This window comes from Marmota marmota, unplaced genomic scaffold (assembly GCF_001458135.2).
Source record: "Marmota marmota marmota unplaced genomic scaffold, marMar, whole genome shotgun sequence".
Classification (NCBI taxonomy): Eukaryota; Metazoa; Chordata; class Mammalia; order Rodentia; family Sciuridae; genus Marmota; species Marmota marmota.
Window position 1 is genome coordinate 25,847,010 of NW_026000057.1, and position 21,957 is coordinate 25,868,966.

The 21,957-nt window shown below is 34.8% G+C and overlaps 1 protein-coding gene across 17 annotated transcripts in view; it reads left to right on the plus strand.

The window, feature by feature from the left end:
* The window catches only part of Pdlim5 (PDZ and LIM domain 5), a 205,717-nt gene extending 188,909 nt beyond the window's left edge, over positions 1-16,808 (plus strand). For all 17 annotated transcript variants that reach the window (XM_048813629.1, XM_048813630.1, XM_048813631.1 and 14 more), the window contains 4 exons: positions 6,072-6,252; positions 8,095-8,215; positions 11,883-11,998; positions 13,588-16,808. In XM_048813629.1, the coding sequence (XP_048669586.1) occupies positions 6,072-6,252; positions 8,095-8,215; positions 11,883-11,998; positions 13,588-13,677 (508 nt within the window). In that variant the 3' untranslated portion in view covers positions 13,678-16,808. The remainder of the gene's footprint in view (positions 1-6,071; positions 6,253-8,094; positions 8,216-11,882; positions 11,999-13,587) is intronic.
* Positions 16,809-21,957: the final 5,149 nt, after the last annotated feature.

Below are 21,957 nucleotides of genomic sequence, written 5' to 3' on the forward strand. Positions count from 1 at the left end.
TATCTTTTTTGTTTTCATTCTGTTTCTCTGCTTGTATTGTTCTTGGTCTCTTCACTCATGCTAGGTAGGCCCTTCCTAAAAGTTGGTCAGTTTACAGAAGATTAATATCTAGAATATATAAAGAATTCAAAAAAACTTAACACCAAAAAAAAAAACACCAAATAACCCAGTTAATAAATGGGCAAATGACTTAAGCAAACACTTATCAAAAGAAGAAAAACAAATGGCTAGCAAATTCATGAGAAAATGTTCAACATTGTTAGCAATTAGGGAAATGCAAATCAAAACTACACATGAGATTTCATTTCATGCCAGTCAGAATGGCAGTCATCAAGAACACAAACAATAATAAACAATGGAGAGGGTGTTGATAAGAAGTAACACTTTTACACTGTTGGTGGGATTGTAAATTAGTGCAGCCACTAGAAATCAGTATGGAGATTCCTCAAAAGACTAGGTGTGGAACACCACATGACCCAGCTATACCACTCCTTGATATTTATCCTAAAGAATTAAAAAGTCATCACGCTAGAGTAATACATGAATACACATGTTTATGGTAGCACAATTCACAATAGCCAAACTATGGAATCAGCCTACATGTCCCTCAACACATGAATGGGTAAAGAAAATGTGGGGTGTGTGTGTATATGTGTGTGTGTGTGTATTTGCAATGGAGTTTTACTCAGCCATTAAAAGAAAATGAAATTATGTCATTTCCAAGAAAATGGATGACTTGAAATATGTTAAGTGAAATAAGCCAAACTCAGAAGGTCAAGAGTCGAATGCTTGTCATATGTGGAAACTAGAGAGGAAAAAGAAAAAAAAAGGTGGGGGACAAGGATATCGTGAAAATCCAAGAAATATCAGTAGAGGAAAGGCACCCTGGGGGTGGGAAGAGCAAAGGGAGAGGGAAAGTGCTGGGGAGTGATATTGGCCAAACTATATTGTTATATTATGTGCATATATGAATATGTAACAACAATCCTATCGTATTTACAACTAAAAAAAATATGGAAAGAAAAAAGTTTTAATCGCCTCCCAAAAAAGTTGGTCAAAATAAAAATGACATATATTTATATTCTTTTTATATCTAGTTAAGTGGAATTTGAGATTCTATTTTTGTTTTTGAGCACAAGTTTTTTAAATTTACTTTTTTTTTCTTTTTAGTTACACATGACAGTAGAATGTATGTTGACATATTATACGTACATGGAGAACATCTTCCCATTCTTCTGGTGGTACATGATGTGGGATTACATTGGTCATGTATTCATATATGACCACAGGAAAGCTATGTCTGATTCATTCTACTCTCCTTCCCATTCCCATTCTCTCTCCCTTTCCCCCACCTCCTCCTGTCTAATCTGGTGAATTTCAACTCCCCAACCCATTGTGAATCAGCATCCATATATCAGAGAGGATATTTGGCCTTTGGTTTGTGGGGATTGGCTTATTTTACTTAACATGATGTTCTCTAGCTCCATCCATTTATCAGCAAATGCCATGATTTCATTTCTCTTTATGGCTGAGTAATATTCCATTGTGTATATATATTGTATTTTCTGTATCCATTCATGTGTTGAAGGGCACCTAGGTTGGTGGCATAGTTTAGCTATTGTGAATTGAGCTGCTATAAACATTGATGTGGGGTAGCATCACTGTAGTATGCTAATTTTGAGTCCTTTGGGTATATATCCAGGAGTGGGATAACTGGGTCAAATGGTGGTTTCATTCCAAGTTTTCTGAGAACTCTCCATACTGCTTTCCAGAGTGGTTGCACCAGTTTGCAGTCCCACCAGCAATGTATAATTGTACCTTTTCCTCCACATCCACACCAACATTTATTGTTGCTTGTATTCTTGATTATTGCCATTCTGACTAGAGTGAGATGAAATTTCGGTGTAATTTTAACTTGCATTGCTCTAACTACTAGAGTTGTTGAACATTTTCTCATATATTTGTTGACTGATCATATTTCTTCTTCTGTGAAGTTTCAGTTCAGTTCCTCTGCACATATGTTGATTGGATTATTTAAGTGGTTTTTTGTTTGTTTGTTTTTTGTTTTGTTTTGTGTGTGTGTGTGTGTGTGTGTGTGAAGTTTTTTTGAGTTCTTTGTGTATCCTGGAGATTAATGATGTAACTGAGGTGCAGGTGGTAAAGATTTACGCCCATTCTGTAGGTTCTCTTTTCATGATCTTGATTGTTTCCTTTGCTGTGAAGAAGCTTTTTAGTTTGATACCATCCCATTTGTTGATTCTTGATTTTACTTCTTGCATTTTAGGAGTCTTGTTAAGGAAGTAGGTTCCTAAGCCGACAGGATGGAGATTTGGGCCTACTTTTTCTTCTATTAGGCACAGGGTCTCTGTCTAATGCCTAGGTCCTGATGCACTTTGAGTTCAGTTTTGGAGCACAAGTTTTATCGTTGTTTTGTTTTTTTTTTTTTAAGTGGCTTTGGTAGACTTTTGTTTTTAATTTCTTTTGATGCAGTAACATTAGTTGTTAATCTGTATGGCTAGACTTTGGAAGATTCGAGCTGTGTAATTCATCATTCACATGGTCTTAAGGAAAGTTGACTCACTTTTCTGATATTTTTCTTCATCTATATCATAGAATTAATTTCTGTCACTAAGGCTATTGTGAGAATTAAATAGCAAAGGGAAGCAAGAAGTATTTGTTTTTGAAGCTATATCCCTTTTACCTTGTGCCTGTTGAAATTTGCAGTTCCTTTCACCTTTCTGTTTGTAAGCTTTTCTTTTTCTCTCAGTTCTTCCTTGGCATTCTTCCCTACCTTCCCTCCCCACTCTTTTTGGCATAAGTCACAGAAGATAAATAGGGTAAAGTTTCATACCATGCCTAGCTCCTCTCTTAACCAATCAAATGCCTTAACACTCTCTCCTCCTTTTCATTGTCAGTCAAAGTGTATTTAGTAACTGCTGAGGGTGTGGAGTATTATAAGAGGTAGCTGAAGGTTTAATTCCAATTTGCAGTATCCGAGCCTGTCCTTCCGGTTCACAAATGGAAACCCAATCCTACCTGGAACAAGAAGAACTTTTTTAGTGTTAATCCTGTGTTAATGAATTTGTTAAATTAGTCTTTGCTGACACAGATAAGAAGACACTTTCTTATATATAAGAGATTTTATTGTCTAATCTATATATCACTCTTGTCAAGGGCATACCTGAGAAAGATGCTCTTTGAGTACAGCCAGGGGTATCAGGTTAGGCTGGTGTTTGTCCTGAGTGTGTTTAATTAAGGAAGGACATGTGGCAAGAGCAAGGGTCATTTTTTAACTCATGTTTTAAAGGTACAGAGAAAATTTCTTTACTTTCTAGAATTCCTTTCACTATTCATATTTGGAAAGTACTAATAAAATAGTTTATAGTTCTTCTTTTACTAGACTATAATTTTAAATATTTATTAATAGAACGACATGTCAAAATTTTTAAAAGACTTTTTAGGAATACATGAAAATAAGATGACCTTTGAATTACCTAAGGAGGCAAAAGAATGAGAATCATGGATTGGACCATTAAAAATGAAGCTAGTGTTGAGACTGGGCATTATATACAATAATAACCTACAGATTTGCCTGTGACTTGGCTTTAAGCCTTCTAATGGTCTATCAAAAAAGAAAATTCATTTTGCAACCTATTTCATAATAAAATAAAAAGAAAACTTTTGCTAAGAAGCAAAAACTGTTTCTTATTGCAAAAATCTGATAGGAATTTTTTAAAGCAGTCCACATGAGAAGGACCCTGTGTGATCTAAGATCACTCTCAACCACAGCTTACAGGAAAAGCAAAGGTGACTTCCTTAGAGCTATTTCCTCTAATACCTGTCAGTATAAGCTTATGTATCTCACCAGGCACTGTTTATAAGAGGAATAATTCTGTGGAGCAGGTAAGGCCCAAATGCTTTGATTCAGATAACCCAGTTCTCTCCTGATTTGACGTGGTCCCAACACATATTTTATTTAGAAAATCTGGAAAATGGATTGTATGTCCTTCAGAAAGTTTGTTGTTTTGTTTTGAGATACTGGTGATTGAACTCAGGGTCTCATGCATGCATGATTTATCTTTGAAAGTAAACTACTTGCCAAATATATACTAAGAAAACCAAAGAAGGAACTTGTTGAATAGGACTCTTTTATAAACCAGTTAAAAATGGATGGGCAGGGGCTGGGGCTGTGCCTAAGTGGTAGAGTGCTTGCCTAGCATACATGGGTTTGTTCCGATCCTCAGCACCACATGAAAAAATAAACAAATAAAATAAAGGTATTGTGTTCATTTACAAAGAATTGACCAATTGCATATTGTTATTGAATAGCAAGCCTTATGTCATTGTTAAAAATTTTAAAATGCTTCAGCTTTGTGATACTCATGGCTGTGACTCTTCCTATTATTAATCTGCCTAGAAGTCTGGTATCGGATGCTTACCGACAATTACCTTGTGCTCACTCAATGATGGTGTTGGATGGTAATGAGATTGAAGGCAGACTGTCAGTTGACTGAGTAATAACTAGAAATTAGGAAGTTCAGCTTCTGGCCTTGACTCAGTCAGTGATTTTGATATTTGTCATATCTTTTGAACATTCTGTATCTCAGCCACTCCATCTGTTAAACTGAGTTTGTAATAACTGCCCTGGTCTATCTCACAGGAATGTTGCATGGACAAATTAGATAAGTGTAAAAGTGCCTTGGAGGTAAAGCCACTCTATGAATAAAGATTAGTATGATGTATCTACTGAAAAGTGTGTTGCAGAGGCTAGAATGGTTCATTTCTGCAGGCTTCATGACCAGATAAGGCTTCATAATGGATTCCTGTCAAACCAAGCTCATCTTATCAGTTCATGACTGTATAGTAGTATTTAATGGAAAAAAAAAAATCTCTTTGCAAACATATGTTACCGTGATACAAATGTGCATTAAAAATTTGTCATGTTTAGGGAGATGGGGAGGGGAGAGTTGCTAACTAATGGGTGTAAAATTTCAGCTATATAAGATGAATAAGATCTACACAGCTACTGTACAACAATATGCCCATGGTTAGCAATATTGTGTTGCGTACTTAAGAATCTGTTGAGAGTAGTTCTTACGTTAAATGTTCTTAAGAATCACAATAAAATAAAAATATTTTTAAATCAGTCTTATTTTAATTAGATAAAATCTTTCTACCAGTATGGTGGCACACACCTGTAACCCCAACTACTCAGGAGGCTGAGGAAGGAATATCACAAGTTCCAGGCCAACTTGGACAACTTAGTGAGACCCTGTCTCAAAATAAAAAATAAAAAGGGCTAAGGATGTAGCTAATTGATAAAGCCCCCCTGGATTCCACCAAAATAAAACAAAAACAAAAACTTTCCAAGTGGCTTCAAACAATCCATAATATACAGTTCACATTTCTGTAGTAATTTTTTGGGGGGGGGGGTATTTTAATTTGTAATAATTTTGGGGAGGTTATTAATTTGTAGAATATGTTGGGGCCCAAAAACATAATTTTGATATGTTTAATAATGTTAATATATATGTATATGATACAGTGTGTAAGCAAGAGAAATTCCCTAGAGTATTTTCTTTTCTCGGGGAATAAATACTACTGTTTTTAAGACTCTGACATTACCAAATTGGATTTTTTTCTTTTATTTTCTAGAAATGGCAAATTCTCATCTCTGCATAATGTAGATGAATAAGATCTACATTATGTTGTTTTTCTAGTTGCTTCATAGTCTGTCCCAGTTAGCATTCTCATTCTCAATCCTAATTGTGATGTAGACAGATTGATTCACTGCAGCTTATTAAAACATCCCTTGGAACCCCTGCAGACAGTAAAAGGAGGGAAGGGTGGCTTTTCTTGAAGGAATCCTTAAGGGCTCTTACTCCACTCCCTTTTTCTGTTTCCATAAATGCACAGAGAGTTCCTATGGAAATTTACAGCACCCCTGTGTTTAGTCATTGAGAAGGAAAATAAGCAAGTATTTGATTGGACATTTCATAAAAGAGGTCCTATCTAGGCTAACTTTAGAAACTTTAATCCTTGAGCCAAGTTGATCTCTTTTCTTCTGGCAGGGGACCATTCCTAGTAGCACTGGGGAAATCTTGGCACCCAGAAGAATTTAACTGCGCTCACTGCAAAAATACGATGGCCTACATTGGATTTGTAGAGGAGAAGGGAGCACTGTATTGTGAGCTCTGCTATGAGAAATTCTTTGCTCCGGAATGTGGTCGATGCCAAAGGAAGATCCTTGGAGTAAGTATTGGAAACTGCTCTTTTATTCTTAGTGAGTTTTAAAGCAAAAAACACAATAGCTGTTTGTTGTAAAACTCTTCCATCGTTTTTGCTTTTTTTATTTTCTTCTTGCTTTATCAACCCTCTTTGATTTCATCACTATGTATTATTGTAAAGCAAAACTAAATAGACCTCTGGAGAAATATATCAGACTCATGGGGTTAGGTTGCCTTTGGTTTTGTCTTACTGAGTGCTGGTTTGTCTGGTGAAAGTCTAGCCACTGTAGGGGAAAAATAATTTACTGTGGGTGTGCTACCTCAACAGGACCCTGTTTGCTCAGGAATGAAGAGGTCACACAGGACCACACACATCAGAGTCCTCAGAACTGACACCTTCACTGTTTTAAATTAAATTCCATAGCTTTTATAAGAGCAGCATTTACCCACTTGTCAGGGTTCATGCACAGGACACTGACCTCGTGAAATATATAAAACATGAGACTTATAATTGAATATATTTTTCTTGAATGCATATAAAGTTTAAAAATGTAACTTCAGTTTTACGAGAGTACATGTGATAGAAAAATAATTTCAAACCATGGGCCTTTTTTTCCTTAAGAAAGTAATTTAGGAGTAGCTACATAATGAAGAATGATGAATCAATGAATATCCTATTCTGGAATATCTAGTTTGCAGTTACAAGTAAGTGTCAGGCATTTCTTGAGAGTGACTAGAAGTTGGAATTTGATCTTAGAGTAAATTAAGGTACCTGGCCTGATATAGAAGGAAATGGCTTTGTTGATTGGAAATGACTTTACTGAATTCCAACTAGTACACTAATATGAAAATGAAACTCTAATTCACAGTGAGAGAAAGTTAGTGGGAATTATGAGTATACCTTGAAATGTGACTAAAACTATTGAAGACACTTTAAATTACAAATATGCTGCATGAAATATTAGTGTTATTAATTTGTAGAATATGTTGGGGCCCAAAGAGTAGAATGATTCAAACTGTACCTTCCCAAATGTTAATAAATAATTAGTAGGATATACATTAATACTGTTTTAGTGTATTAATGTCTTCTGTGGATTCAAGAATAGCTAATAAAACAAAAATGAAGTAAGTCTAATAAAGTTAGCAAAGGAATTAGAAAGAATACATTACCAAATGATTATTCTTCAAAAATTATTTTAATGACTTCTTTTTCTCAATCTAAAGAGATAATTCCTTGCAAAACCAACTCCTCCAAACGAGTTTTACTAACTAATCCAGCCTAAATGGTTAGTACTTGGTATATTTAACCATAAAGCTACTGCCAACCAGAATCTAGGCTTTATGGTTCAAATCATAGACACTTGCTTAAGTACATAGCATAGTCATATCTGATTTTCAAAAAGCTGAACACACACTAAACTGATTGGATTATACTGATTACATTATTGCTTCAGTAATGCACCAAAGTATAGGGTTTGTTTTAGTTTTTAAATGCTTCCCCCGCCCGGACATCTTTAAGATAAAAACTTTTGTAAATTAACATTTCCTGACACTTTTGAGAGAAAGCAGAACATAACTGTCAAAACACTTTATGAAATGTTCCCCTTAGTCACCATATATACCATATAGTGGTAATAATTCTTTAAATAAGTTCATTGATTTGTGTTTGTGAAAAATACAAATTAAAGTGCATAGGTTTCAATGATGTGTGAGTCTGTCCTTAAGTATCTCCTATTGCTTTAACGGAAAGATGAAGTCTGTGTCTGCTTTGGGTTACCTCTAACTTGTACAGGTACAGCTGTTAGAATAAGCATTAGTGTGTGCTCATTGTGATCTCTCTTTAAATCCAATTACCTTTCTGTAACAGGAAGTTATCAATGCTTTGAAGCAAACTTGGCATGTTTCCTGTTTTGTGTGTGTGGCCTGTGGAAAACCCATTCGTAATAATGTTTTTCACTTGGAGGATGGGGAGCCCTATTGTGAGACTGGTAAGATCAAGAGCCATTAGTTGCTTGAGTTTTGAATAAACCCTTATATTACTATGAAGTGAAAAGAAAATACTAAGCTAAGTAGTTTTTCTTATTGTTTTTGAGGAATTTAACATTACCCTAAATATATAGCAAAAAATAAACTACTAAAACTTTTTTTGTGACTTTGTCAAAATAGACATTACAGACCTCATTATGAGAATTAAGAATGCAAGCAGTACTAGGGCTTGGGATGTAGCTCAGTGATAAAAGCATTTGCTTGGCATGTGTGGAACCCCAGGTTTAATTCCTAGCACTACAAAAAATAAAAGAAAAGTAAGCAGTACTTAGTAGGAAGAATGTTTTTTTTTGAATCTCTAATAATTTATGGATACACATTCTACCAAATCATGTATCCTAAAGCCACTTCTTATAGTATAATAGTGAATTTTAAGTGATTATAAACATGAGAAATGTTTAGCTTTAGAATATGATAAAAATTTTACTGATTTGCTTTTTAAGACAACTGTCTTGGGCTGGGGTTGTGGCTCAGTGGTAGAGTGCTCGCCTAGCACACATGAGGCATTGGGTTCAAACCTCAGCAGCACCACATAAAAATGAAATAAAGATATTATGTCCACCTACAACTAAAAAATAAATACTAAAACAAAAGACAACTGTCTTGCAAATAAACTTGAAATTCTGTGTTACTTTTATTGAGTGGTAGGATAATACCTATTTGGACTGCTCCTTTGCTACAATTGCTTTAAACTAGGCTGTATGGACCTATCTCCTCCATTTGTCTTATTTTCTGATCTCTAAATGCGTTCTTTTCCTTTGCAGTGTCTATAAGTGAACCTTTCTAATACTTATTAATATTGCCCTTGATTAGATATTGCTACCACAGTACATATTAAAAATATGAAATATTTTTCTGATCTCATATCTCCACTCATTGTCATTACATTCCCACTACTGATTTTTTTTTTAATTTTTTTTAGTTGTACATGGACACAATATCTTTATTTTATTTTTATTTATTTTTATGTGGTGCTAAAAATTGAACCCAGTGCCTCATACATGTAAGGCAAGCACTATACCACTGAGGTACAATTCCAGCCCCCCACTATTAAGTTTTATTTTTATTTTACCTTAAATCTAAAATGTGTTGCTAGAAGGGAATATTCTAGGGCAGTCAGAATTAATAGCACTCTACCTTCCTTGCCCACTCAATGTTCTCTCTCTCTCTTTTTTTTGTTTTAACCTTTTCTTTGTCTCCTTAATCAAGAACCACTTGGATCATCCATCAGAAACTCCTAGAAATTCCAATAAACTATCCTGTGGGCAGTTTTGGTATAGGTGGGCTCTAGGCTGCCGACCCTATCCAACAAGAATATTTCACATTTTGTAATTCCACTTAATTTTCTGTTTTTTATGCTTCTTGTTCAAGTCAGTTGGTATGATTTTTTTAGACACTTTGCAAGACATTCTAACTGAAAGATTGTTCTTCTCTAGTCAAAACATATAACTATCTAACCTTAATGTCATATTTAACATATTCCAAGAAGCAATATTTTAAAAACCCAAAGAATTGCTTATAGAAAGATAAAAATATTATTGAAGATCTATTTAAATGTTGCTTCAATTTGGTCCATTTTTTGTTCTGTCTTTTTCTTTAACCTCTCAAATCAGTTTTTTTTAATATTTATTTTTATTTCACTTATTTATTTTTACGTGGTGCTGAGGATCGAACCTAGAGTCTTGCACATGCGAGTGTTCTACCACTGAGCCACAACTCCAGCCCCTCAAATCAGTTTTTTACATAGTTCCCCATCCCAATAAATGGTCCCATTGTCCACTATCCAAAAACCTAGAGATGACTTTAGATTCTACCCTTTTCCCTATTCTTCCCACATCCAATCTAGTGAGTAAACCTTGGCAGTTCTCCCTCCACTCCCATCACCCAGCAGGATATTGTACTATTTGTTTCTCTCCATCTCAAGTATCACCACTAAACCCAACTTGTTCTTGCCCTTTGTTCAAAATTGTAATCACTAACTAAAGGGTGTATCTCCTCACCCCCAACCCCCAAATAGCAGCTACAGAGAAACCTCAGTAATGTTTTTAAAAATGTAAATAAGATTGCTTAAAACCCTTTAGTGACTTCCATATAAAATTATAATCCTTGCTACAGCCCGCTTTGCCAACCTCATCTACCACCTTATGTTCTATGTTACTAGATTTGGGCCATACCTGGCCCCTTTGCTATTTCTGAGCATGCTAAGATTCTTCCTGCATCAGAGCTTTTGTACTTATTATTTCTTCTAACTGGAGTGTTCTTGTCCAGGTTTTCAGTGGTGATTCTGCCTCAGTCTTCAAGTCTCTTCGAAACTACTATCTCCACTGAGAAGCCTTTCCTAACTTTCCTATGTAATGTAGTACAACCTCTACACTTATTATTCTGTATCATAACACTATTTTCTTTTCTTGAGGGCACTTATCAATCATGATCTGAAAACACACTGTTATCATTTATCTTTAAAATCCAAAAAATTATGGCATGCTGTTCTCAATGGGAACATAAAAGTCCCATAAGGAGAGCAAGCACATCTGTCTTCTCCACCACTGTACCTCTGCGGTATCTAGAACAATGCCTGGCACACAGTAGGGTGCTGTGGATATGTGTTGAGCATGGTGCCAGAGTATATTAAAGATCACTGAGAAAAGTGAATCAAGCTGCAAGTCTCAGCCTACTGCACCTCCAGCTCAGATTGGATTGACTAGTGTCAGGGGCCAAAAGGTGAACCATGAGTCAACATAGTGGTGTGAGTCAATGCATAAAAGGAAATAAAAGTGCTGATAACATTCTAATTTGGTAATTAAGAAAGATCTTATCAAAACAGTTTCTTCAGAAAGAAATTCAACTATAACTAATCTGTGCCAGGTAGATAGTGGGTATCAGGCTAAGGTTCTTCTACATGAAGTCATAAAATTGAAAGAAAAATATAATAAAAGAAATTGTGCTCATATTGTGATACAGTCTAGCTAGAAGCTCAGTCATGGTCCTTATTCGTGGAAGTTTTCTATAACTTGTTTTCCTCACCAAGTCAGATACCCTATGAAAATCTGCCAATAGCAGATATTTATTTAGAATTTATGTTAATTAGTCTTACCATTGCTACTTATTAGAGGTCCTCTTGTATTTAAAAAAAAATTTTAGGTGTGAACAGACACAATACCTTTATTTTGTTTATTTATTTATTTTTTATGTGATGCTCAGGATCAAACCCAGTGCTTCACAGCTGCTAGGAAAGCACTCTGCCACTGAGCCACAACCCCAGCCCCTCTTGTATTTTTTTTTTGAAACAGTCAAGTCTACTGATAATTTCTCAGAATAGTATTTTTTTTTAACGTATTTGGGCATTTAAGTAGCTAGAGAGTATTGAGAAGTATAATGTGGAAAAATATAAGAAAGAATGCTACCCTGTTTACCTGTTTACCAAGGGAAACCTGAAACGTGTTAAACATGTATCTCAAGCCAAATATTATGCCATCTTCTGAAATTTTTCTAATTACTAGTATCTTTAACTTCAAGATCTCATTTAACCTCAATTGTGTTGCTGTTTTCTATGAATTATCAATCTAAAGCTTCATCACGTTTAAATTATCTCTCCCCCACCCCAAACAGATTATTATGCCCTTTTTGGTACTATATGCCGTGGATGTGAATTTCCCATAGAAGCTGGTGACATGTTCCTGGAAGCTCTGGGCTATACCTGGCATGACACTTGCTTTGTATGCTCAGTAAGTAAACTCTAAGCTCCTAATTAAAGTGGTACAGTACAGCCAGTTCTAGCATAAGCACTTAAGGGAAATAATAGTTCTTGTATCTTTTAGTCCTTCAAACCTAAAGAAAAAAAATATTTTTTTCAATGATTTTTAAAAGTTGTTTATTAATTAAAATTTGGGGACATCTTGAAATTATTTGGTATACAATAAGCTCTTTACCCTTAAAGAAAATTCTATTTTTAATACATTTTTTCCCATAAGGAGAAGCTATGTATTTCTTAAAACAGTAAGGGTCTGTTATTTTTTTTCTGAAACTTCGGTTTATTGGATGTTTTTGGTAGGTTTTAGAAACATTAGGTACTTCTTAAAATAGAAATAAACAATTTTTAAAATCTATTATTGAATTAACACTGGGAATAAACTATGTGCTGATTCATTTCCTTCCTTAGCAGTCACCCATGAATGTTCTTTTTGAGACTATAATGTTTAATAAAATATTTACTAATTTCATTTGATATTTTAATATTTTTGGTTTTATTTTTAATAATTTGGATAGAGCTCCATCTAAAATACATATTGTTTTTAATTTAGAAAGTAAATGTTCAATAAAGGTGCTCTGTTCCAATGTTTGATTATTTTCTTAGATTTAATATATCTAATAGTGTCTTGATATCCATTGTATTTAGGGGAAAAAAAGTAATGTTGATTAAATTCAGATGATTTCTCCAAACATTGCCTTTGAACTCTTTCTTGTTTACCTCATTCATCTTTTAGACTTCATGAAGTCTATAAAAAGTAACAATTTCTAGAAGATTTATCTTGTGTTCTCTGGTGGAGCTGCTCATGAGCATTGTAATTAGCCAAGGCAAGAGGAAAAACAAGAAGGCATAAGTGAGAAAAACTGATGATATAATCAGACATTGGGCAGATATTGACTAGGATTTTCTGATAAACATTAAATGTATTAACTCTTTCATGAATTTGGGCTGAGGATGTAGTTGTATAGTAGAACTTGTATCTAGCAATGTGTGAGTTCTGGGTTCAATCCCCAGTACTGCAAAAGATTTTTTTTTTAATTATTTCATGAATTGGTGATTTCATTAAAGAATGAAATTAAAGGAGTGAATTAAAAAGAAATCTCAATTATATGTCTCTCAATGTGTGTTTTGGGAACAGACTCAAGTTGGGCTTGGACATGTTTAGAAAAGCAATTGACTTGTGTTTTCTGTTTGAATGCTTTAGTTCTCTTCAGCAGGAAGCAGATTTAAAGCATTGATTAGAATTAATCTGGGGAGATAAAATATATTTAATGTGACCTCATTACATATTAATTTTTTCATTAGAACTAAGTACTTCCCACCCAATAAAAAAGTAATGATCAGTGATTTAAATAAATTAGAATATATTCCAAGAAAAAAGTCATTCTTCATTGCCTTTCAAAGATTTCATGAAATGTCATAGTAATCATGAAATGTCAGGGTTTCTAACACAACCATCTAAAGTACTTTGTCATATTATCCCATTGGGGGAAAAAGTCACTTTCCCCTTCTCTGGCATGCTTGATTAAAATAATGACAGTCTCTTAATTAATACTTCTTTTTCAGGTCTGTTGTGAAAGTTTGGAAGGTCAGACATTTTTCTCCAAAAAGGACAAGCCACTTTGCAAGAAACATGCACATTCTGTGAATTTTTGAAAGTCAACAGTTCAGGGAAAGAGAAGAAATCGAAAAGAAAGAAGAGAATTGAAATTACCAATTAATCTTTAGATTCAATATTTATTTGGAGTTTTGAAAAATAATAGTGTCCCTGAAGGGATAAATTTCAGCATTAAAACTATTTGGCTTCATAAAGTAAAGAAATAGTTTGACATTTGTTATTACTTTTTCCTGTATTTTATGCCCATAAAATAACCTTTATAAAAATCAATTTCCTGGTTGACTATATCTTTGAGTAAATTAGCAAAGAATTAAATTTTAGATTAATAACTCCAATCTCTATGCTGAAATAATTATACTTTTCTTTCCTTGCTAGGTAGTTATGAGTAAACTGTAAAATGCAATGAAAATGCCTAAAAGTTTATTAATAAGAGAATTGTTCTTTTGAAAAATCTACTGTTTATCTTTAAAACAGTGAATGAGAGTTTAAACAGAACTTTTATCAGTAGGAGATGTCAGTTTAAAAAAAAAAGTGTACTTTTTGTTGTTTGTTTATTCTTAGACAGTTGATCATTCTAGTCGGAAAAGCCAATGATATTTTGGATGTGTCAAGCCTTTCTTCTCTTACCCCCCTCCAAAAAGCTGCCATATCTCTTATAAAATCTCAGATTTTTGCCTTGTATTAAAATGTGACTATTTCTACTCATTGTGTATGCTTCATCACCTGTATTAGCCAAACCCTGCTGTTTCCCTTCCCTCGTAGTGAGATAAAGAACATAGTTTTCTTTAAAGAGAAAACAGAAAAGACTATGGTTAGGAATTATGGCAGCTGAGAGGATCGGACCTAAAAAAGCAAACAAAAAAGCACTACTGCCCCCTTTTCAGAGTTGTACCACTGACTGAAGTTTTGAGAGCTGTCTTTGCAGAAGTTTATGTTTTGTTTTGTTTAATTTTAACTTAGAATTGGCTTGGGATAATAGTAAGCTCTAGATTTTTTTTTTCGTAGTTTTCTCTCAATAATAAGCAAACCACTTCAAATGTGATCACAAAAAGTGGAAAGCTTTTATTCACAGAGATTTGGTAGTATAGGAGAGGGAGGTGATTAATTACTCAGATTGACCTATTTGTTTTCCTCATTTGTGCAAAGAATCGTGTAGATACCACATGGAAACACAGAAACAATTGTAAAACTGTGGATCCTGTTGATATTTGCCCAGTGAGAAAACAGATTATGGCATTTGATAGTTTTTCTCTTTGTTTCTAGAATGGATGAAAGCCTATGAACCCACTGAGTTATAATTTAAATCTGTGTGAGGCAAGGTGCTTTTAAAGTCCAGACAGAGTCCCCAAGCCCTTCCTGCCCCATCACTCACTAATGACTTCAATTCCATTGTGTGTATGTTTGTTATAGAGGAGGTTTTAGGCTACACTATTTGTTTAACCTCCCTAAGAACTTTCAAGGCATCTGTCCTGAAAGCTGCTAATACATGGTCTAGCAGATTTATATTATATGCAGATAATAATTAACTGGGGATAAAAGAATAGGAGGGGGTGACACAAAGTGGCAAGCTGAATACTTCCCCAGTAGCAACTCCAAACTACCTCCTCACCCTGCATCTTGTAGGGAAGGGGAAGCTTCTTTTGAGATGAAGTGCTGGAGCTGAATTGTGCATTAGATCTCATTGCTGCTGAAGTTGCCTATGGGCAACTTGCTGGCTAATGTGCATCCTTACATATCTTAATGTCAGTCTTTGCTTTATACAGTACAAAGTTGGTTGTTTTGTTTGGTATGATGGAGTATTTTTGTTGTTTAGTTTTGCCTTTATAGATTGAATGCCAAGATAGTATTTTATAAGTGAAAGGCATTGGGTTTTTTTCTTTAAAGAATTTTATTTGACCTGGATTTCTTANCTTTTTTTTTTTTTTTTTTTGCTCTGTCTCTGGTGTTACAGAGCTTTTTATATGTTCCTAAGACAGTTAATCCTGTGAAATAAATATTGCCCAAAACCCAGAAGAATCTCTGTGTTTTACAGTGGGGAATGCCATGTTTAATTCACCAGCATTAATTTTCTAATAACTGGCTGAGCACTTTATTCTTCTGGTGAGCTTTCTGAATATTTATTTTTCTGATTATAAATATTCTGTGTCAGTAGCATTTTTATTATTACTTCTTCACTGTAGAGCATTGACTTTTCATCTCCCTAGATGTATATTTTGAAATGATATACTTGGTAAAACACAGATGAAAATCATATAGTACATGACTCTAAAAACTCCTCTACTTGAATCTCCCACTTTAAAATTTTAGTAATGGCTTAAGATTCATAATATTTCTCTAAACTTGCAAGGGATAAATATTGCCCACTGAAATAGCAATCTAAAAATGATCCCCTCTGCTTTAGGTTATAGTGACATATGTATTTCCTATTAAGGTTACATTTAGAGTTTTGGTTTTTGTTTGTTTTTCATGTTGTGCTAGGTATCAAACCTAGAGCCTCACACATGCTAAGTCAGCACTCTGCCTCTGAGATACATCCCCAGCTCTTTTTGTTTTTATTCTGAGACAGGATTCTCATTCAGGCTGTCTTAAACTTGAGGTCTTCCTGCCTCGGCCTCCCAAGTAGTTGGGATTACAGGTGTGTACAATATTTAGAGTTTAGAACTAAAACCTATTTATTTGGTCAAGAGTGTTAAAACAAATAGAACTAACAGTTTAAATCTGCAAAATACTAGTGTAGCCTTATGTTTAAAATTATCCACAACAAAAATATATGATTTTCAAGGAGTAGTATATTAGAAGCACTTTCATAGGAAATAATTTCTTCCTTCCCCTTGTTGAGTGTGAATCCAAAAACATATTGATACTTTGTGGCATTTGGAGTTTAGTCATTGAAGGGAAGAGGAAACATACTGAGTAGTTTTACACAAATCTAACCTGGCTTCAATTTGTCTCCCTCACCCCTAAATGTTGAAAGATGTCTGATTTGAATTCTTTATGTATTAATTATCTATTAATCTCTATCTTCTGTTTCTTTAAGTTTTAAAGTTTGTATATACGTGCTCTTTTGCTTTTGGATACATTTTCTAATTAAAAAATCACATGAGAAATATAATCAGTATAGTAATACTTTAATGTGCACATATTCAATAAATAAATGCCTTCAACGGTATACACAAGTTCTCCTTGTTGTTTTTGCATAGTAAGAGATTTCATTAAGTAATCATGGGGAAAAAAAATCATGTTCCATATGCACAGGATAGGATGAAATGTAATAATTACCTTAAGAATAAAAGAGGAATTGGATATTTTGGATATCCAATTTGATTGGATATTTTGCCAATCAAAATATTCCAGAAACAGAACATTTAAAAATAGTGTCACATTTATTCTGTTTTTTATCCATTTTTATAGTTTTCATGTAGAACATACACAATAAATGTTTGTAAATTTGTAGATAAGTCTGTCTTAAAAAAAATATTTATTACTGGGTTGGGAGTGTGGCTGGGTCACTGGTAGCATGCTTGCCTGGCATGCATAAGATCCTGTGTTTAATCCCAGCACCATAAATAAATTTAAATTTTTTAATGTTTATAGCTGAAATTATTTAATGGAATAACTTAACATATTAAACATTATATTGTTATCATAGATTGTAATCAAACAACACAAATTCTCATCTACATTTTCACATTTTGTATTAGCCAGGGCTCATTACTTCGTGTGTCACATCCAGATCTTGTTAGCTAACTGTACATTAGTAGGCAGGCTCACCTCGTCCTCGTTTGTTTATTGGCTTGAGTAAGATTTTTTTGCCAACTGTATAAAGTTAAGAGGAATGTTTCTGTTGCAAGCTGTGTATTGGAAATAAGAGAGAAATTCAAGTCTATTTGCTCACAGTATATTAAACTCCAGAAGCCAAACTTTTAAGGGCATCAAGTCTGCATCTGACATTTTAATAGCTGCTGTTTGGTTTCTATCAATCACGTCATTGCACATTAAAATGCACCAACAAAATAAGAGATCTGTCATTCCTTCGTTAAGGAACAGTAATCCAGTACAAGATTTATAGGCTTACGACTCAACTGTGTGTTCACAATAAATCCCCATTCAGTGTTCAAACCAGAGCAAGCCTCCCTGTTCAGTGTTTTCTAGTCAAAATGTCCTCAATATAAGATTATCAAAGGTTTTCTTACAGAACTACATATAAAATCTTTTTTGCCAGCAAAAGCTTAATTTAGGTTGGCGGCTTCCCTTTTTGAGTACCTAGACAAGATCTTGGTTATATCAGAAACACATAGGTACTGCTGTATTATTAGCAGGCCTGGTGTTAATTAGGGAGAATTACCAGAAATAGTTTGCCTCGTGGAAATTTATTACAGAATCACACTTGACTGATGGCAGAATAGGAGTTGCTGAGAGAGAGCAGCTCCCACTCATAACCACTAATTAATAGGGTGCCAAAATTCCGCAGAGAAGGTTTCATCCCAAGTGTGGGAGCCTCACAGGGAAAATGGTTCTTGTGCAGTATTTAAAAATTAACAGAGGAAAGTAGCTGGACACATGGGTACCTAACAGAACAGAAGTCTCAGATTGATGGGGTCTTAGGCTGTATGAATGAGAAGATTTAACTCAGCACCAAGCCCAAAAGTTACCTGTGTGTTTGTCATGCTAAGGACATATGCTTATTATGTTTAATGTGAAGCATCTGATTCCCAAACTTCATTTTATGAAGAGAATTTAGAACAATCATTTTATCTGGTCTGATAGTACTCTTGATTCCATCACTTAGAAGCCAAGTTGGTGGCAAGATCACATCAATGATTAACAAGAAAGGTGTGGCCTCTGCACCTTGAACATGGAGTTGGGGGAAGTGAGGTGCACTTAGTGATTGGCACTAATGGTAGAGCACTGGAGAGTCCTACTGGATGAAAGCTTGCCAAGAAGGAAGTTTCTTGGTTTTTTTTTTTTTTCCCCTGTCTGTAACTGCATGTAATTACACACAATAAAGCTTGGAGACGTTGTTGAATAAGAAGAATAAAACATTTTCATGTCAGAAAACCACTGATCGTTGACCTCAGGGAGAAAAATAAAACAATTTAGAATTCACAAAGAGTATAATTTTTCAATTTCTCAATTATGTCAAATAGCAATCCCAAGGAAAATGACTTCTTTGCCAGGTCCATGAATCAATTGTCCCAGTCTCTTATGCATCCAGGATTCAAAGGACAGTTTCTGTCTTTTCTGCCAGAGTTCTCTAATTGGGTTTCAAATTAGTTTTTCATCTTCATAGTCTAAACTGTCACCTAGTTCAAATATAACTAGGTTTGTTTCTCAGACTTGTTTTTTCCCTTTCTGTTTCTTTTGCTTATAAAGCACGTGGCTGGTGCAATTCTAACTTAAAAGTCCCATTGTTTCTTTGTTTAAGGTATTTTTATTGGTGCATATTAATGACACAGACTGGTAGTTCTCATTTCATAGTCCTAGATCCATAAAACATAATTTGATCAATTTTGTTCCTTAATACCTGATCCCTCCTCTGACACCCTTGCTCTACCCTAAAGGCCTCTCCTCTGTTTTCATGGCATCCTGTTTTGAGATTAGTTTTTGTTTTCCCTCTAGTTTCACATATGGGAGAAAACATGCAAAATTTTTTCAAGTCTGACTTGTTCTGCTCAAAATATGGTCTTCAGTTCCATTTTCCTGCAAATGACATAATTTCATTCATTTGTGGCTGAATAAAACTCCATTGTGTAGATATACCACATTTTCTTTATTTATTCATCCATTGACAGACACCTAGGCTGATTCTATAACTTGGCTCTTGTGAATTGTACTGTGGCAAAAAATGGGTATGCCTGTATCTCTAAGATATGCTAACCTTAATTCTTGGGGACAAATATCAAGGAGTGGTATAATTGTTAATATGGTAGGTAGTTCTATTTTTAGCTTTCTAAAGAAACTTCATACTGAGTTCCCTAGTGGTTGTAGAGATTATAATATCTTGAGGTGTGTCTTAATTTTTGACCTTAGTGTATCAGTAAAATGCCCAACCGTTCCCTTAGAAAGTGAAAAAGTAAATATAATTCCATTACTCTATTATTAGTTTTGCATAAATAAAAGTTGGTTTATATGTGACCCATATTGATGCCATCTGACCCCAGAAGCTTTCTGTATCCCTGTTTGCTTGAGTATCCTGACAATTTAATGGCCTCCATAGTTGCCTGAACAGAGCAAAAGAATCCATGGAGCTTTTCAAGCATGAACTTTGAAATATAAATTAAATTCGTTCTGGCTTCCTCATCTGAAACTTATCATTCTGCTCGGCTAAATTATTATGCTACTGCTAAATATTGAAAATGCTTTGAGTAAAACGGAACTTAACAAGCAGGTGGAGAGGCACAGAAGAGACCTCAGTACTTCTGCCCCCCATAAAAGATATAAATCAATGCACATCTATTATAATTTGCTTATTCCTAAATCTGGGAAGTACTTGATGCTCTTTAACAATATCAACATAGATTATAATAGCATAAATTAGGGCTAGGAAAAAAAGTTTGTTTTGTTATTCATGGTCAGAGTCCAATCTGGACGGAAACCACAATAACTTAAAAGTTTAGCATAAAGAATTATTAAGGGACTGGGGTTGTGGCTCAGTGGTAGAGTGCTCACCTAGCATGCATGAGGCACTGGGTTCAATCCTCAGCACCACATAAAAAAATAAATAAACAAAGGTTTAAAAGAAAAAAAGAATTATTAAGCTGTGATAGGATAGCTGAATAGGAAAATATAAAGAAAACTCTAAGGGATAAGTTAAAGCTGAGAGAGAAGATTCAGCAAAAACAACCTCAGAGGCAGGTCTCTCCACGGCTAGGGTTGAGAACTCTGAGAAAGTGGTTATCAGCCCACTGAATGCCAGGTTCTGAAGCCTGATCACGCTCTCAATAGCCAAACACAAGGAAACTGCTCTGGATGGCAGGCAAGCCAGAGCTCATGGCTGGGGGCACAAAAGAAGTGGGGATGCTGCTGTGGGTGCTGGAATATACAGTACTGTGGCAAGAGGGTCAGAGCAAGGTGCTGATCAAGCCCAGGCTAACTGTGCAAAATCTCTGAGGGACTGTGCACTTTGCATACACAGCTGGGGCAAAGAACCACCAGATGTCTCCAAACACATGCAGCATGATGGACCACACAGAAAAGCAAAACGTAGCACCTAGAACCAGAAAAAGTAGCCCCTCCCAGAATATTCTTTTGTCTACCTCATCTGACAAAACAACACCATGACCAGTACAAAGAGAAATGCTTGGAGAGTCCAGTTTGGACTGGCGTAGTGGTGCATGCCTGTACTCCCAGTGACTCAGGAGGCTGACACAGGAGGATCACAAGTTCAAAGCCAGCCTCAGCAACTTAGCCAGGTCTTAAGTGACTTGGCAAGACCCTGTCTCTAAATATAAAAAGGGCTGGGGATGTGGTTCAGTGGTTAAGCACCCTGGGTTCAATCCCCAGTACCAAAAAAAAAAAAAAGAGAGAGAGAGAGAGAGTCTATTCTGGTATCACAGTGCAGGTACTGAAGGGTGAATTTGGAACAGAAAATCAATAAATTAATAATTGGCACACTCAGTTACAAATAAAAACTTTAGATTCTTGACTAAATAAAATCCCCACTATGCAGAACATCACTGTATATTCTTGGTGAGTTAGAAAGTCAAGAAATTCTTTGTTCTTTATTTCAAAAGCACTTTTATAATATACCTTCAGTATACAAATTAAACATGATGTATCGATGTTGTGTTCCAGGGTTTACCCACTCATCACTCATTGTAACACTATAGTTCTGAATATTTAAGAGATTCAGTTGGATATATACAAGGATATAACCAAAGTAGGTCTTTTAATGAGTTAATTTTTTACTGCAATACTTGTGCTACAGTTAAAATGAGTAAAACAGTCTTAGTTGAAGTTTTATGTTATTTAATAAGGATTTCAGTTTACAGAAGTTATTCTGTATAAACCTCAACCCCTATCATATACAAAAATCAGCCACTTTCATATTCAGCAAGGAGACTGACAATTTTCCTTTCACAATACACTAAATCATGAAAGGATCAAGCCTATCTGATCTGTAATAACAACTTGCATTTGTAATTTGTGTGGTACATGATCTCTCACACGGGGGTATGCCAGTACACTGCAAACTCATAATTGGAGAAACTGATAGTGGATGTTTTTAATCCACATTTTAGATATGAGAAAATGGAAATTCAGAGACATGATTTTCTAAAAACAGCTCTAACCTAGCAAATTTGAAGCTTGAACTTTCT